The following is a 19,099-nucleotide window of genomic DNA, read 5'->3' on the forward strand; positions in this document are numbered from 1 at the left end:
GTGCACAATCATGTCACAAAGCGCATCAACTCAACGCAACTTCAACTTGGTGTGCGAAATAGTGCATTATGCGAATAGTGTATGAAACGTCACACCTGTTCACCTGACACAGCTATAAAAGAGATATTTTCTCCTGGTTCTATGCTGAAGCTCATGGTGCGATTTTCAAAAAATGATTATTGTGAGATTGTTCTACTTAATGGTGAATGTGTGCACAAGGCATGATCAGCAGCGGGGTTGCATCAGCCCGCATCCTTCATACAAAAACCATCCTATAGGTTGTAAAATGTTTAAGGGACATAGGCTGCATGACTAGCCGACTTCAATCTGGCAGAACAGCTAAGGTAGGGCCCAAAGTGCAACCGGAAGATGTCTTATCATACGGCCTCACATATCCAAACAGCAGCCCAAGAGAGATAAGTGAAAACTGAGTAGCTTCTCCTTTCTGTGGGGCTTGCACTTCACGCATGTACAGTGATATGCTTCGCTAGCGTGATAGGCTGGCATCTGCTATACACTATTGACAATCTATCTTAAGATTGGCGATTAAAGACATGTTGTTCTGCTAAATATTAACATATTACGAAGTTAACCCTGACTTACGAGTTTACTTGTGTCTTATATTTAGTGTGATTATTATGGAAGAAAATTTTTTATGTTTGGAATGTTCGAAGTCCTATTCATTCCGACGAAATCTATGGGTGCGTATTATTAAGTGCCATCCTTCAAAATTACAGGAATTAGCTCCTACATCAAGAACTGCTCGAAATTTTAAATGTGATGATTGTGAGGAAGTTTTTTCAAAACTTGCTTCATGCACCTGAACACACAGAACATCGTAAAAATAGCGCACTTGAAAAAATAAGTTTTATACAGTACAAAGTCTTTAATCCGGATTCGTAGGGACTTCGGCGATTCCGGATTAGGGGTTTTTCCGGATTATAGATCATTAATTTAAATCTGGTAACATGGCATGCAGAAATTATACAATTAAAAATATGAAATAAAGAGCAATTATGACCTAAAGGGTATCAAAATTTACAAAACAAAACTTAATATTTATTTGTTTACTTTATTAAACAATTCTTTTCAATGTAAGTTGTTTAAGTTGCTTCTTTATGTGTGTGTGTGTGTGCTAATACTTTCTCTTTAATTCTATAAACAGACATTCTTGTTATGTTCCACTGTTCAAGTCCTGTAATTGTTGTGTCGAGAATACCTACTAATTTGTCAATGCACATTTTTTCGTTTTCAATAACCTCTCTGTCACTTTCTTCACTATCGGAAGCGGTACATCGAAACATGCTTTCGCTTTGTAGATCCTTTGGCAGCTCCAGAATCGGACACTCTTTTTGACATAATCAAAAGTTTAAGCTTACTTTATATAAAATTGCTCTAACAGTCTGCAAAAAATAATAACCCTGATCCAATTAGAAGATTAAGGAACAACGCAATCTGCAACAGTAACTGAAATAGATAATTAGATAATTTTAGCCTAGCTTATACCGTCCGTTATACATTAAACGCGCATGCGTAAACGTATTATGGGCATGTGTAAATGCATATGCGCATGCGTAAAGGTAACATGCGTTTATGCATGTGCAGAAAGTTTGTAGCTTTGAGGTCCAGATTATAGATCATTCCGGATTATGGACGTCCAGATTAAAGACTTTGTACGTTATTAGAAAATAATGGAACTGTTAATATCAGTACAACCCTACAAGAATTTACAACCTTTTTGATTGATGTCTTTCTTATACTGAGCTATGGGAAAACAGTTTTGGTGAGATGGGAATATTGGAAATGGGCTATATGAGCTATGGGAAAACAGTTTTGGTGAGATGGGCTATGGGAAAACAGTTTTCTTATACTGAGCTATGGGAAAACAGTTTTGGTTTTGGTGGTATCTTTTATTTGAATAGACAACAGTAAATTAAAATGGTCTGAAATTGAAGCTTCAAAAAAAAAATTAATTAAACTGTCACAAATTATACAGTAAATATGCATCAAGTTTTACTTCCTTGTACGAAGTAAAAAGGAAGTATTGTAATCGCGAAAAGTTTCAGGCAGCATATTTCAACGAAAATATCCATTTTGATCGCTTTCGAATGCAATTTAACGATGGTTTTGCGTGATATCTGTACGTAAGGACAGAATAAAAGACTCTTTTCCTCCAAAAAAATTATAAAACTGCATTACAATGAATTCTGAAGAGAATTTTTCGTGGCTTCTGTGCGAACGTATGTACGTACGTATCTCGCATAACTCAAAAACGAGTAGCCTCAGAACATTGAAATTTTGTATATAGGACTTCTATAACATGTAGATGTGCACCTCGTATTTTGGTTGCAATCGGCCGTGCCAAACGTATATCCACTCTGTTACCCGGCTCAGTGATCTCAGTTTCTTTACTCTTATATGTTTGTAAATTGTACATTGTTTGCTTTAAAAATGATTGAATTGTGTTGTTCTTATCTTCCGGTTAAGGATTTTATGCCTTTAGTAAATCTGTATGCAATATTTTTAGAATTATCAACAATTTTAAAGTTGTTTAAGTGCCGCTAAGCCTAATAATTTTTTTTATGGCGGCCATTGCTTGTTTACATTTGAAACAGCAGAATAGTAGATTTGTTGCAAATCTAGAGAAACGTAGCTTCGAAACAACAAAAATAACAGCTTCATTTATTATTGCGAATTAAATCATGCGTAATACTTTCTGAAATTTTTTCGAGGAAATAAGTGTTTAAGATTTACTTCGTAATTTTTAATACAGATATTTTGAGTTTTTATGTATTTTTGCCTTGTCACTAAGTGAGAACTGAATTAATTGAATGAGAAATACTCAACCGTCTGTGAAAAACTATTTCTTTTTTGTTTTGTTTGCTTAAATTTTGTGTACTCTGAGTTATAATATAAACGAAATATAATACTCTTAAGTGAGCCTAGCGCCTGAGTGTCGCTATGGTAAACAAATAGAGTGAATTTTAAAGAATGCATTTATTCTATTGTGGTTTATGCACTGTCAGCGAAGTAGATTTAATTCAATCCAATAAGTTTAAACGAAATGCAAGAAAAAATGTGTATAATTTAATATTCCGTACAAGGAAGTCGTGGTGTACACATCAGATTTTTATGAATTAGTGATTTCAAAAGGTTTGGGCAGCTAATTATAAAATTTAGAAAAATAAAAATTGTGAAAACAATTGATAAAAAATTTCAGTCATTTCAGAGAAAAACACATTTTATTGCACAGTGCCCTTTAAATGATAGAATACATTTTCAAGCATGCAAGACACACTGGCAACAATCAAAAGAATAATGTCAATTATAGGCTTCATAAAAAAAAATGGTTTGAAGAAAGAGATAAACTGGCTGAATCGAAAGTAAAAGCTTTACTAAGCTGCAAAATTAATAGTCAACTAAATTGCAGTGAATTTTTCGATACTGTTAAAAATAACAAAGAATTTTTAAACAAAGTTCACACTAGTGTGAACACTAGAAACTAATGATAAATACTAATGAATAATATTTTGAGTTACTAAAAATTTATTTTAACTCATTGTTTTTTTTTAATAACTTCTTTATTTAGCCTTTTCAATCTTTCCTTTATTTCCATTTTTTTAGTAGTTGCTTTTTCAAATTTTATTTTCGGTGCGAATATTTTCTCAAAATTCTTCCGGTTTGAGCAAAAAAAATATAGTAAGCCTAGTCATTAGAGGATTGATTACGAATAAAGTGTATGTCTTTCAGATTACTAAAAGGTAAGATAATATAGACATATAATACAGAATGATGTACACTGCTCAAAAAAAAAAAAAAATAAATAAATAAAAAATAAAAAAATAAATAAAAAAAAATGGGACAGTTCGATATCTCCTCTTCTACTGAGCCGATTGACAAAATTCAAATTGCGTTCTTCATGTCTCGAAAGCGCGACTTATATTAGATTTATATATAGCACTATTCTAATATAGGTGTTTTGACACAAAATCGGACTTTTTCTGAAATAACATACCAATTTTTTTACATATTTCGATTCTACAGCTCAAATTACGCCTAAATATGAAATTTTGTAAAATTTGGAGCGAAATTTATGGAGAAATTCACAAATTTATGTTGGCAATTTTTGTTCAGTTTGCGCCAAGAATAGTTCACTTGGCGAACTTCTTAATATATGGCAACCTAGTTTCCTTTCCCGTGAGAGGAAAAAAAGTCACCCTCATTCCTTTTTTCCAAATAATATTCTTTATATTATATTTTTTATTATAACTGTTATTATGTTAAGTATTTTTTCCTTTTTCGAATTTCATTTTAATTGTTTAAGTTGCATTTTTTTTTTTTTTTTTCGAATAACTGTTTTAAAAATTTCTGTTTACCTATTCGAACTGCGTAAATAAAGGTGCAGTGGTTTTTTTTTTTTTTTTTTTTTTTTTTTTTTCCAAATACTTTTCTTTATATATATTTTTTATCATAGTTATTATTTTGGGAAATTTTTAAATTTTTATATTTTTATTTTAATTGTCTGTGTTGCATTGCCTCTTCAGATAATTGTTTTAAAATTTTCTATTTATTCCTTCGAACTGAGCATTTTAAATATATTTATCAATATAAATTTTCCAGAATTTGATTTTATTTATTTGAATTGCGTTTCTTTTGGAAGAATACTTTGTAACCCAGACTATGATGCGTTTGAAAACTGCATATATTAAAAGAGAAAATACAGTAAAGCACAGTTAACACGCCTTTCAATGTTCCGTTCAGAAAAGATATATATAAATAAGAGATATGTATAACCGACATTTTAACTTAGGATGACTTGCATAAACTGCTTTAAACAGTTTTATCATTGTGCCCATTGCTTTACCCAATTTTATCCTACATTTTGTTTCTTAAAATGTTATTGATATTTTAGTGAAATATTTTATTTTTGAAATTGCAAGAATCAAATATCATAAGATTAAAAGGTTTTAAATTAAAAAAAATATAAATACTAAATTTTACGCAAAAATTTATTTTTTCTTCTTTTTTTCTTCAGGCATTCTACTTTATTTTTTCTCTTTTTCTTTAGGCATTCTGCAAGTGTATTAAAAAGCATCCAACTTTTCGAAATATCTTGGTATTTCTGACAATCATTTTAAAGTTATCGCCTTCCATTTCATAAAGGCCCACAAACAGCAGAGCGGTAGAGAATCGTTGAACACTGGTAGTTCACTCTGGGGTTCGAATCCCGGTAAACGGGCTGGTTGCATGGGCATTTCCGGGGATTTTTCTCATGTGTACCGTGTATGCCAGCTGGTTTCTCTTAGAAAGTTCTTCACGAAGTATTTGGTCAGAGCCTTTATCAGTATTTAGAGCCTTTATCAGTCATTTTGAAGGTATGAGATGAAAGGAAAGTCTAGTTTCAGGAAGAGGTTTTGGTTTATTTAATTATGACAAAACACACTAGGGCTATCTGCCTAAGGGGAGGGATGCCTTCGTGGAGGACTTTCTAAGGGAAACTGGCTCGCATATACGTTACACATGGGGAAAACCACGAAAAGGCCCATGCAGACAGCCCGTTCGCGGGATTCGAACCTCGAACCGAACTACCAGTGTTCAGCGACTTTACCGTTCGGCCCCTGTTTCATCAGGAGGGAAAAAAACGTATTTAGGTGAAATCCACATACATCACTGGATAAACTCCTGAATCTTCAAATAATTCGACTGAGAAAATCATGGGATTCTCCATTTATGATACGATATGATGTTCTATAACATAAGTTAAATTTATACAACCATATAGTCTACAACCAGTGGCTCTTCACTTTAATGTGTAATGATATCGTTTTTGTCTATTCTGTTAACACAAGCTGAATTGATGGTATTTGCTAGTGTACACGTCCAAGTGTTTTCTCTTTGAACACCTAAATTCTTTGAAGTATCCTGAAAGTATATTCCTAAGTGTCCAACCTTTTGAAACATCTTGGTATGTCTGACAGCCAAATTTCTCTGCAAATTTTTGCTTACTTTTCTCCCTAAGTTTCTTCTTTCCTTCTACAATTATTTTCAGTGCTCACACAAGAAAATTAAGATTTTTCAATTGCTAGACTTCCATAAATTTTGCATTCTTGTCAATTTTTTAAAATATCAATTACATGAATTGCGTGTCAGCTGAAGACAGCTTTCCATTTTCTAGTCATTTTAACTATATGTAAAGTTTAAATCGAAGCCCAAAGGATAAATATTTTAATTAAAAGATTTTTACTAAATGGCAAAGAAATAAAACAGTCCAGCAGGGTTTATTCTGTACCACCGAGTAACCCGATTCTTATATCGGCTGAAGCAATCTAAATCATATTAAAGACCATGTTTTTTTATACAATCTATAACGCGACAGAAAAATTAGCTTCTTAAAACATTCTTTCTAAGAGGATTGATATAAAATATTATATTTAAATATATATATTTTTAAAGCTGGGACTTGAACCAAACTGTCAGACTTTTAAAGATTAATTTACATGATGGTTGTAATTAAGGTTCTAAATTGAAATGGTCATAAAAGGAAAACTACCGGACCAAATGTTATCAAACTTGGGAATCGTGTAAAGGAGGTTATGGGGATTTATTTTCCGCGGGGAAAAAAAAAGAGTTCAAAAACTCACCGCCAGTGGAAAAATGGCGCTGTATACAATATTGGTAAATGAAATAAGACGTGAAAACATCTGTTTAAAATGTGTTTAATAGTTTCCGAAACGTGTTACAAAGCTTGTTCAATGTAGCGTCCAGCATTTTCCGAGAGCAAGTTAAATCCTGTTACTGCATTCTCAACAGCAGTTGTTAGCATATCAGGAGAAATGTTACGGACATTTTTCATTTCTGCCAAATTGTTTAGATTATCACCATAAACAGTGCTTTTGAGATAACCCCATAGCCAAAAGTCACAGAGATTGAGGTCTGGTGGGAAGAGGGGAATTGTCGGCCTATAAGACGTTCATTCGTGAAATGTTGCCTAAGTAACTGTGCGACACACGTGAGGTGGGGCCCAGCCGTGCATAAAAATCGTAGTATCTAAAATTCCATGTTACTGCAGTTCATGTGTCACGAAACATTTTAACATTGACTCTAAGTGAGCTGCAATCACTGTGGTCCAGCTGTCGCCTGCTCTTCAGAGAAAAATGGTTCAGTTATAAAACTAGCTGTCATTCAACACTAAACGGTGTGGAATGACTGCTATGCAATCGAATGCAGTAGGAGAATGCAATGGAACTAGATAGATAACATGAGGGATTTCTTTGGCCCAAATCGATTCAAAGCGTTTCGAATCAGTATCTTCATGTTTTAAAGCCGAATTCAGGCTTCAAAAACTACAAATTAGCGATCTGTAAGAAAACGATTTCCAGATTATACGCACTTGTGCTAGTGATTTGCGATCTCACATTTTCTAATCGCTAATTCGTGGTTTTCACGGACGAATTTCTCACTTACACGGATGGCGCACTCGACTTTTATCGAATTTAACGCTTTTAAATGGTAATTTGCCTACTTCAAAGTTTCTTAAGGATATGCAACATATTAAACCCGTGTAACAAAAGGTTAAGTTAGATTCCGACCCATATTTCGTTTAACAATATTGCATACAGCGCCATTTCCCCCCTGGTGGTGAGGTTTCGAACTTCCTTTTTTTCGCGGAAAATAAATTCCCATGACCTTCTTTACACGATTACCAAGTTTGATAACACTTGATCCAGTAGTTTTCCTTTTATGACCGTTTCAATATGGAACTTTAATTATAACCACTCTGTATATTATTAAATTTTAATTTGAAGCTATGCGTTATATGTATACTATGCGTAAATTTTTCGCTTTTATGGAAAAATAAAGAATTGAAGCAAATATACTTAGGATAATGGACCAAAACTGAAAAAATATCCCCTCCCTCCGAAAATAAAATATTGAAACTTCGACCTTGAATTTATTGGGTTATCGAAATATTTAATTTGACTTATCTTCTAAGTCCTAATTCCGACAACAATTCCGTCGAAAATTTCAAATTACTGAAGCTGAATGAATCCAGTGATGTATGTGGATGTCACCTAAAGACGTTTTTTTTTTCCTCCTGATGAAACAGCGGCCGAGCGGTAAATCGCTGAACACTGGTAGTTCGGTCCGAGGTTCGAATCCCGCGAACGGGCTGTCTGCATGGGCGTTTTCGTGGTTTTCCCCATGTGTAACGTGTATATGAGCCAGTTTCTCTTAGAAAGTCCTCCACGAAGGCATCCCTCCCTTTAGGCAGATAGCCCTCGTGTGCTTTGCCATAATTAAATAATCCAAGCCAATCCAATCCAATCCTTAATTAAATATAATTGATTTGTAAATTCTACTAGAACTGACGGTAAGAATTGAAGTGCAAATAAATAATATCGTGTGCAATCTTGATTAATATAAAATTAAAAGTATTTGCACAGAAAAATATTTGCATTCAGACAGAAAGTTTTTTGAAATATTTGCAATTACTTTATAAGAAGGATTTATTAATAACCGTGATAATTACTTATTATATTACTGATGATTAGGATTCAGTTCTTGACAATTACATTTTAAATTAGAATTTTAAGGATATAATGAAAATACGCTACGCACAAAAATACATTTTAGGATAAAAAATGAGTTAATTTTTTATGTTTTAAAATTTCTTGAATTCATTTAATAAACATCGTATCCTCGTTGTTAATTGAATCTGGAATGTTGGGTGTCATTTATGTAATTATTCTTACTTGTCCACAGAATCTGCTGACTTATCCAGCCATTAAGTAGCTGCAGATCATTTCTACATAACCATTGAACTTCCATTAATTCAATCTCTAGAGGGTTGTATGTTTATATCATAATTTGACTTTTATAAAAATGATTATTCTAAATCTTATGTTTCTATAAAAATATATTGTGCTTTAAAAATGTGGATGATAGTATCAGCCGCTCTTTGAGCCACTTCAAAAGCAACAGTTTGTTTAGAAATAAATTATACAGTTAATGTCATAAAATTCAAATAAACATCAAATGAAAATTCTCAGTTTAAGACAATTCGATTTAAACGAAGTAATGTAGCAGACGATGAAAATTTACTCTTATTTTTTATTTATTTATTTATTTTTTTGTTAAAAAAGATAGAGAGAAATTAAAAAAATAGTTAAAAATTTGAATAATATCATCGATAATTTGAAAAAATAGCTTTTCATTTAGTATTAATAAATATTTATTACGCATCATTGAGGGAAAACAATGTCATATAATTAATTCTCCATAAAATTTTACTTGAAATTTAAGGTTAAAAATAGCTGTGGCAATTCAGTGTAACAAAAATCCATAGACCACATTTGGCGTTATTATCGCTCAAAAAAAAGATGCCAAATTTCAAAATGCGAAAATATGTAAATTCGTGTATATCTTAGAAAATTTTGAATAAAAAAGTCTAATTTTTTGCAGATATGCTTAAAAATACACCTACTTTAAGATGATGGCAAAAATTTTATAGGTTATAATTCAAAATCTTTTTCGAAAAATTTATAAAAATTATTTAAAAATAGAAATTTAAAAAATAAAACACAAAAAATGGGTAAATTTTATTTGGAATGAACCTAAATTTCGAAATGTGAGAGAAAAAATCAAAAAAGTTTAATAAAAAAGAGATATTAATAAATATTTACCAAATTCAATTAACATTGAGGAGCTAAAATTTTGAGAGCTAATATTTTAAAAACTACTCGTACGATTTTTACAAAACTTGGTATTCTGGCATAATTTGAGTCATAGAATCGAAATATGGAAAAAAAGTGGTATGTTATTTCAGAAAAAGTCCGATTTTGTGTCAAAATACCTATGTTAGAATAGTGCTATATATAAATCTAATATATATCCTAAGTCGCGCTTTCGAGACATGAAAAACGCAATTTGAATTTTGTCAATCGGCCCAGTAGAACGGGAGATATAGCACTGTCCCCCCCCCCTTTTTTTTTTTTTTTTTTTTTTTTTTTTTTTTTGAGCAGTGTACATATAATATACATATAAGGTATAGATATATAATATATAAGAAAATAATAGCTAGGTATATAGATATAAAAACTACATTAGAAAAAAAAATTTTAAATGCGTTTAAATTAATTGATTATAGCAAAGCAAACAACAATTATTTGGATGAGAGATGCCTTTGTGGAAAATATGAATTCAAATAAATTTTAAAAGAAATTTTATAATAGTAAATATAGGATGGAATATGAAACAAACATACATTAGAAAATAAATGTGAAATAAGGTTAAGTAAATGGATTATTAACTGTTACAGAAGCCTAGAGTTATTCATCAGTATTAACATCAACACGTCAACAAAGAATAACGTCTGTTTCTGCATAAGCTTTTAAGTCCTGAGTAAATAAATTCCGCATTTCTGGGTTGATCTGAATAACAAACCAGTAACTCTTAATGCAAACAGTACTGAATATTTATGGATACTTTTGGACTATGAATACTACAAAAACATTTATTTTTTGTATATGGAAAAAAGAACACCCAATTTGCAGCAGTTGACAATGCGTGCCTGAAGTCTACATTCTTCACCAAATGACGAATGTTGCCGTGTTGAAAAAATATGTATTGTGCATGCATGAAGCATAAGCCCTGCAGAATGGAGATGCTACTTGAAAACTGTGGCCTATCAAAAAAAGTCGCTTTGGGAAAATCCTAAATGAATTAGGTGCTCATCCATCGTTCTCGAGACAGGGACGCTAACTCTGCTGCTTTCCATCAAGTGGCGCTGGAAGCTATCTCATCTAGTAGCGCATAGCCACTTTACTATACCTGGACATGATTATAGCCATAGCCATTTGGCAGTTAAACGTGTGGGACCGGACTTGTAGACCAGTGGGCTCCCTGCATATTTTGCCTTTACATTCTTGTTCCTCTTCTCATACATTATATGTTTACTCTATTTTCTTTATTATTTTGTTTTATATATTGTTTTCATATTTACAGGTGCATTTCTGTAAGGAACCTGAACATCTTCTCAAAATTTTAAAAACATTTGCTCAGTTAAGAAGACAAACAGATGTAACTTCAACAGAAGTGCTTAGTGCTTTATTGCCATTATTAAAAAACCACAAGCATTTAGTTGATGAATTATCACAGCTTTTGCCAGATACTTTTCCATCTATATAGCATGTAAACTGGAAATATACAACTAGTGATAATCATAAAATGCCATAAACACATTTAGTTTATCATCATGCTGCAGTGATAGTTTCGAACACCAAAAAGCAGAGCTGAAGGGATACAATATTAAATTATGTAGTGGTCTTTCAGTTTTACAGACTAGTGCAAAGCATTAAAAAGTTTCATAAAATCAAGAATTCATAAGAGGAAATGAAATTGAGAAACAAAAAGTGTAATTTTCTCTCACCTTTTTATAAACTTTTTTTTTTTTTTTTTTTTCTTTTTCTTTTTAATACTGTGATGTATTATTCCAGAGGCAAACATCTCAGAAAGCAAGCAAGAAAAGAAAAATGTAATTTTGTGTGCCATTTTATGATCAACCACTGCACATTCTTCTTCATTCGATTGTTCTCTGTGATTAATTTTCAGCATTTGAATGATAATTTCATCATCAAATATTTCTTCTTTACATTGTTTTTTGTTCTCATCTACATTCATAATGTCCTGAAAAATTAGATCTTCAGAAGCTTGAGAGTCTGTTCGGTGAAGTTCTTTCAAGGCTTTATGAGTACTGAGATTAGGATCATTCTTTGTTATTTCTTATACTTCAAAAGATTTATCATAAAAAAATTCTGCATATGAGAATGAGTTGCTTGGGATTCTGTTCTACATAACTGAAAAATTTATCTCACCAAGTATATTATCTCATACATAAGTCTCATATTGTTTTCAAATTTCAAGTTCCAGAATTTTTACCAAAAAAAATTATATGAGTAGAAAAGAATATCCTTTAATATTTTATTGTGTCTGTCTCATTTAATCTGAAACATTTTTATTCTAGTTTACTAATTAATTTTATTCTAGTTTTTAGATTTTTGATGAAAGATTTTCCCATTTAAGTCTTGAAATGCCATCAAAAGTTTCTTTATAATCTCAAAATGTAATGGACTCTGGATTTTATGAATTTATAAAAAGCACCAAAAATTTAGTGCTTAAATCGAGAATCCATAAATGGGAATAGCATTAAAGTGCATTTTGTACTCACACTTATTATTAAAGATTTTGAAAAATATTTTTTGCTTCAATAGTTGCACTTGAATAAATATGTGAATTTATCAATAATGCTGGTAAGCATCACAGAATTTTCTGCTTCAGGCAAAACGCACACAATGACATAATCCTCATAGCAGTCTTATAGTTATCTTAAGTCCCAGTCATATACATATGTTCCGGCTACGAGGGACTGAACATCGAAAGGGACAGGTCTCATAACCCGCACATTTCTCAAAACCTACATAGTTAGGTTACCATTTTTACTTACTAAACAGACTTGAACGCCAAACAGTAGTCGATTATCACTCGGATTGGGATCACGTGATCTGTCAGAAGCAGAACTTGCATCTGATTGGTTGATCTCTACTCAGGACAGAGCTGCAGGGAAATGTTTTGCCGAGGTTTAAAAAAAGTCCCATGTAGCGGTACACCATTTCCCTAGCTAGGTGGAACTTTGCTTCTAGCAAAGCTGTTTTTTCTAGGAATTCTCCCATTTAAACCAGTGCTACCAGAATCTAATTCCTGAAAATAGTCCTGTCTAGAGCAGGGGCCTTTGCTAGATATGATAAACCCTTTATGCATATGTCTTAAGATGGTTTCTTTGCACTTTTCTTCTTGTATTGCCTTTTGGCATTCATATCCACACTTGATGAGAAATCTTGTAATATTCTTACTCTGAAAATTGCATATTCTGATTTACACTCAGAAAATTCTGTAAAAGCAAGTCAGAGATATGATGGCTCTCATGATTTTACCTCTTATAGATTGGGATTGTTCTAGCTTAGTTTGCATACTGCAACAGTTTTTACCCTTAAAGAACTCTGCTTAAGGAGATGAATTGGCAGTCGTTGTTTGGGTTATGACATTATGCACAACTGATAATGATCTAACCTAGTACAGGAGTTTCTTACTGCTATTCAGATTCCAGATTCAGAACTACTCTTTGCACATATTTATTAAACAAAGCTCCGTCCAGATTTCCTGAAGCCTAGTAACTTCAATTAGTACAGCTAGTTATCTACTATAAGGGGAAAAAAAATCATTTCTGAATGTTTTCTTATCTAGTCCTCTGAACTGCTTTTACATTATTCATGTCAGTCATCCATGCTTTATTTTTCTGATAATATACAAAAGGGAGTACATGCTTAAAATATTTAAATTTTTTATATTTACAGTGAATAAAAGGTGGGAACTTCTGAACGATCACAAGGGCTTCAAATTTGATAGTAATTCTTTGTTTAGGTATTTTGTTACCTTTTATTCACTGTTATATTTACAGTGAATAAAAGGTGGGAACTTCTGAACGATCACAAGGGCTTCAAATTTGATAGTAATTCTTTGTTTAGGTATTTTGTTACCATTGCACATATCAACTTTAAAGGTAAATCATTCTCATCGGTATAAGAAACATTAACTGATGAGTGGAAAGTGGAGATGGAACCTTATTGTTTCCTCTTACTAAAGGGACACGTATCTGTTTCCTCATTATCTCAGCAAAGTTTTTGGAAATTTAGGCCATGTCACAGCATGAGTGTTTTTTGTGCATAAATAAGCTTCTTATAAAATGTTTATGTCAGTAAGGATATATTTGCTTCTCTTAAATTTTAAATTATATTTTTAATTTTCTCTTAAATTAAATTTTTGAGAGAAAGTGAAACTTTATATAGTCGCAGATATTTGCAGTCAACATGACACTTTTACCAGATTTAATCATGCATAACAAATTCACTTTGCCAACATATATTTTAGCAGTTTTAATCATGGTCAAGACTCGAAGATAAGTTCCTTTGTTGCAGCTCTCACTTCTCTCTCTTTATATCTGTAGCGTGTGTTGTCAACTTCAGTTTGTAGTGATGAATTCCTTTTTCTTTCTTTGGTGGGTATTGAGAGATCTGAAATTATACAGCCACTTCCAGAAATGGATGACAATTTCCTATCCTCTTCATCTCGCAACTGTGGGAAATTTCATTTTCCTGTATCCAGCAAAAGGGAAGGAAGAACTTGAGGTGATGAAAACAAGCTGTATAATTTTTAGTTGCAGATCAGAGCCAAAAATAAACTGCAATTTGACAAGACTTTTACGTATCTGTGCATTAGTTAATAAAAATAAGTAGTTTGTAAATTTGAGATTCTTAAAAGCATAAATCCATTGTATATTCTTTGTAAATATACATATATTTTGTAAAGAGTTATGTCTTAAATGGCATCTGTTAGGCTTTCTGGAAACGGAGATTTTTTTCTTACATGCTTGAAAGATGTAAAATAATCTGTTAGTAGATTAAAGTATAAAAAAGTTGAATTTCAGCTGAATTTTACAGAGAAGAATCTTCCATAACAGCTGATTTTTCTAGGTGCTTTTGGCAAGATACTTATAAAAATTTTCAGCTCAAATTACCATGAAATACTAGTTTGTTATTACTTTGCAATTATTTATAAACAGCTTTACATATCTCATTCTTCTGTTGAAAATATTCAAAAACACCTAAATTAGGCTGATAGCTCTTGTGTGCTTTGTCTAAGTTAAATAATCCAGTCTTATTCACTGACAATATAATAAAATTAAATGAAATAAATCATTAAAACTAAATTGCAATTAAATCATCTTCATTGCATGCAGACACTTGATTTAAGTCTTTTCATGGCTGTCATAATTTAATCATGACTAGATTCAGTTACTTGATTCTGTTCTGACAGGCAATTTAAGGGGAGGGAAATGTCTCTCAAATTTTTATTGTGCATGTTATAGATATTTCTCATTGTCTCCCATTGATATTTTTGATTGTCTCTTATAGCTTTTTACTAATTTAGGCAAATGCCTATGTATTCATATTTTTTGCAGTTTTGAGACTGATTCTTTGTCTCTCTGTATATTCAACTTTTTACTTTTGGAAAAATAGTACATATTTAAAAGATCATACAACACAGTTGCAATAGAATGTAAATTAACTAAATTTACTCCTAGTGTATTATTCTTTGCATTTTAATATTTGTGAATTGAATATTTTAAAGTTTCAATTAATCAAGAAGTATAAAGAAAACACATCATCCATAAATTTAATTGTTTAGATCTTTTTAATTTGTGTTCAAAAGTAAATTTCAAGATATGAATATTGTTCATTATTTATTTAATATACTTTTTTAAATATTTGCAATTGCTGCTGCTTTTTTTTTTTTTTTTTTTTTTTTTTTTTTTTTTTCCAATATCAGATTTAATCATACAATAAAATTTCTTTCCAAAGATCTTGCCAAATCTTTTGAGAGTTCAAAATAGTTCCCTCCAACATTAACGCACTTTTTATTTGCAAGAGTTTGTAGGCAAACTTTCGAAAGAGTAAATGCTTTAAACCATTCATTTCTTGGAATTTGTGATAAATGTGCTTTTATAGCTCATCACAGTCTTGTCTTCAGAATAAAAATGACGACCATGTAAATTTTGTCTTAGATGAAAAAATAGCCAAAAGTCATGTATAGCAAGATCAGGGAAATAGGATAGATGTTCTATCTCTTTGATATGTTTTTGTTCAAGAAATTCAACTGGTAGTCTGCTGAATTTCTCATTCAGCATGATAGCGGTGACCCATATGTTCCCTAATATTCACGTTTTGGAGAATTTCGGAAAGACTAATTATAGACCTTTAACGCTTTCTTCTTCATTTAGCCTCATTTCAAAATCATAGCACAATAATGCTCTCACATCAGCTCTATTTTCCCTTCTTTCAGATTTTTTTTCTATAGTAGTTAAATTGCAGTTTGTGCTTCAAATTATCATCAGTAGTCATAAAAGGAGTTCAAATTTACTTATGTAACAAATAATTTTTAGAACATATTAAATGCACATGTCAATATTTCCTGCCTGTTAAAGAAAATTCATGTGAATATTAGTCTTATGTGTGCCCTAAGTAAATTGTAAATTTCATGAGTAAGAAAGCAGTAGTTTACTATAGATCTCTTCTAAAACTTTATATCTATTTTTGTTATTTTGTTAATTTAAAAGTATCTATTTGTATAAAGCATTTAATTATATACTAATTGAAGTTGAATTTTTTTTATGTTTGCAATAAGGATATCTTATTGTCATGATTTAAGAAATATTATATTATTTGTTCTTTATCTATCCTATTCACTGTTACCAGATGAAGTTTGATATATATGCTTAAGAATATATTTAATATGGAATTGTGCATCGAGACTTTCGTTTATCTTCTTTAGAGACCTGCTCTTATTTTATTTTCTGCCCATCTGAATTAATTCATAGATTTTTTTGACAAATAATTAAAGTTTTTCATTTCTGGATTAATGACAGTAAGAATTTGTTACAAATTAATGTGATCAATCATTGCAATGAATGTTATTCGAGATTAGTTAAATAATTCTTTATCTGACATTTCTACTCTTTTTACTTTTTCTCCTGAAGTTGAGAAGAAAGTTTGTGATAAGCATTAAATAACTTGCGTGTACCATAAGAATGTCATAAAAGCAATTTTTAGTGTCCTGTGCAGAATATTTTACTTTATTATCATAAATTGCTTAACATACGCCTGAAACACATTAAAATTGTAAAAATTGCAATACTGCATGAGCTGCAACAATTATTAAAAGTAGCTCATACTTTAACAATAAAACTACAAAAAGCTAAAGAATTAGTTTTTTCCTTTGGTAGAAGTAATCTTAATCATCAGTTTTTTATGTTAAATTTTAGTTTTATTATGTATGCAAGGTATCTTGTTTTATTTTAAATATGGTAATCAAGAAAATTTTAACTGTTTGATTCAAAATATTCACTTCTTTTTCTTTTATAGATAACATTGCTTAGTTCTACTAACTGTTTTTAACAGAATACTGTATTTCTTTCGTAAGGGGTTTAGACCCCCAGTAGTTGAGCAATAAAGTAGCTGAACAGTGGTAATTCGGCTTCGGATCAACTCCAGATGAAGGGATTGGCTGCATTGTTGGTTTTCGTGATTCCCCACGTGTAATGTGGATACATGATTTCCCTTAAGAAGCCCTCCATGGAGATATCCCTTCTCATAGATAGATAACCCTTGTGCTGCTTTGCCATTAAAAAATAAATAAATAAAATAACCGAACCTTTTCTCCTGAGGTATTGGAAATTATACTGAGATGTAATATAAAATTAGAATCTTTAAAAGCTTTTAAATAACAATAAATAGTGAATCAAGATGAATCAGTTAATAATATCAAAGCCTGCAAATATTTTGATTGTACATACAGTATCGTTAAGCTTGCATTGCTCTAACTTGTACATATTAGTTAATTATTTTTCAAAAATATAAAAGGGATACCTTGTAAGATTTGACTGAATTATTTAATTTTGACAAATTATAGTTAAAATTATCTGCATGAATAAGGATGCTATCATGCAAAAATATTTCACTGACAGAAATTTTGCTGAAATTTAATATAGTGTAATAAATTTATAATTCTTGTATTTTTAGTTATATTTACTAATTTATATATACTTTTCATAATAGTAAACAGATTTTGAATGTTTTGGCCCTCCCTTAAGAAATCTTCTGAAGGATTAAACATTTTCCTTTTAAAAAGCCTTCACTAAGCTGCGTCTTGATTGATCTTGCAAAATTGTGCATTGTTTTCTTTTAGTGAAATTCTAACTAGCACTTTGATAAAAGTAAGAATATATATAAAAAACGTATATATGTCTGCTGTTTTTGTAAGCATTAATAATCTGATTTAAGAATTTTAGCTAAATGGTAACTTTTTCATATATGACAAAAATTCATGTCATTAAATGTTGATGAATGTCATTATTTTGAAATTATTGTACAGTTTGTTATTTATTTATGTACAATATAAAGTATGCAAATAAATTTTATATGAGAACGATTACATATATTGTAGCTTTATTTACATTCTATGACACTGTTGTTCAGTATGCTTAAATATTCAAAGAAATTCACTTGTCAGTTGCAATGTCAAAAGTATAAGCCTTCATAAATTTGTCAAGGGCACCCCATGCTTTTATTATTTGCAAGATAACATTGTATAGATGCATTTTTTTTTTATTTAATCTCTTGCTTCTATGAAACTGTACGATAAATTATTTCTTATTCTTGTAATTCATTATTTTATGAATTTCAAATAAAAGCTTATTTTATTGGGGGAAAATTACATTATTTTACTAATCTCGTAAACAAAATGGAAATGTGAAAAATTAAATGGGGTGTCTTCCAATTTCTATTTTCTACCTGACAAAAAACTATCATGAAAGTCATGCAGTTTCTAAGAAGTAACTTAATACTCAATCCAAATGACATAAACCTTAAAAATTTTTCATTAGGAATATCTAGTTTTTAAAGGCACATTATTTTCAGACAAATATATATTTAGGTGCTTCCAAGAATAATTCATGAATACACTTTACTTCCGTTGTACTGTAATTTGAAAGGTGAATTAAAAGTATTTTTACTAATGATAAAGAGAGGCCTTGAACAAACTAAAAGTAAGATACAATAACAAGCGGAACAAATATTAATATAGAAATCAAACAACAAAAGTTCCATATGCCTTGAGTAATTCCAATCCATCTTTGCCTTCAGCCTTTCAAGAAATTATATTTTAGTTCTGGTTTCATCAACAGATGGCGCCAGTAGCTTATCTCCTGTCCAGACTTTCTTATCTTATCTTATCTAATCATTATATATCCTATCTCGTTCATTTGCGCTTTTGCAGCTGAGGTTCGGTAAAACCATCGAAACTAGTCCTGTGAAAATATAACGCTGATTTTTGTTGTTTGATTTCTAAACTAAAAGTAATTAAAAAATTGTGTTAAGATCTTCATTTCATGAAGAAAATTTTAAAGCATGTTTATTCTATGTAGGACATG

General features: G+C 30.9%; 1 protein-coding gene across 1 annotated transcript in view; it reads left to right on the forward strand.

Moving 5' to 3' along the window:
* The window catches only part of LOC118202808 (GON-4-like protein), a 177,436-nt gene extending 159,334 nt beyond the window's left edge, over positions 1-18,102 (forward strand). The window contains exon 17 of the mRNA XM_085811076.1: positions 11,005-18,102. Within this exon, the coding sequence (XP_085667202.1) occupies positions 11,005-11,187 (183 nt within the window). The 3' untranslated portion in view covers positions 11,188-18,102. The remainder of the gene's footprint in view (positions 1-11,004) is intronic.
* Positions 18,103-19,099: the final 997 nt, after the last annotated feature.

This window comes from Stegodyphus dumicola, chromosome 2 (genome assembly GCF_044657685.1).
Source record: "Stegodyphus dumicola isolate Sdum_Otavi_A_Nest chromosome 2, ASM4465768v1".
NCBI lineage: Eukaryota > Metazoa > Arthropoda > Arachnida > Araneae > Eresidae > Stegodyphus > Stegodyphus dumicola.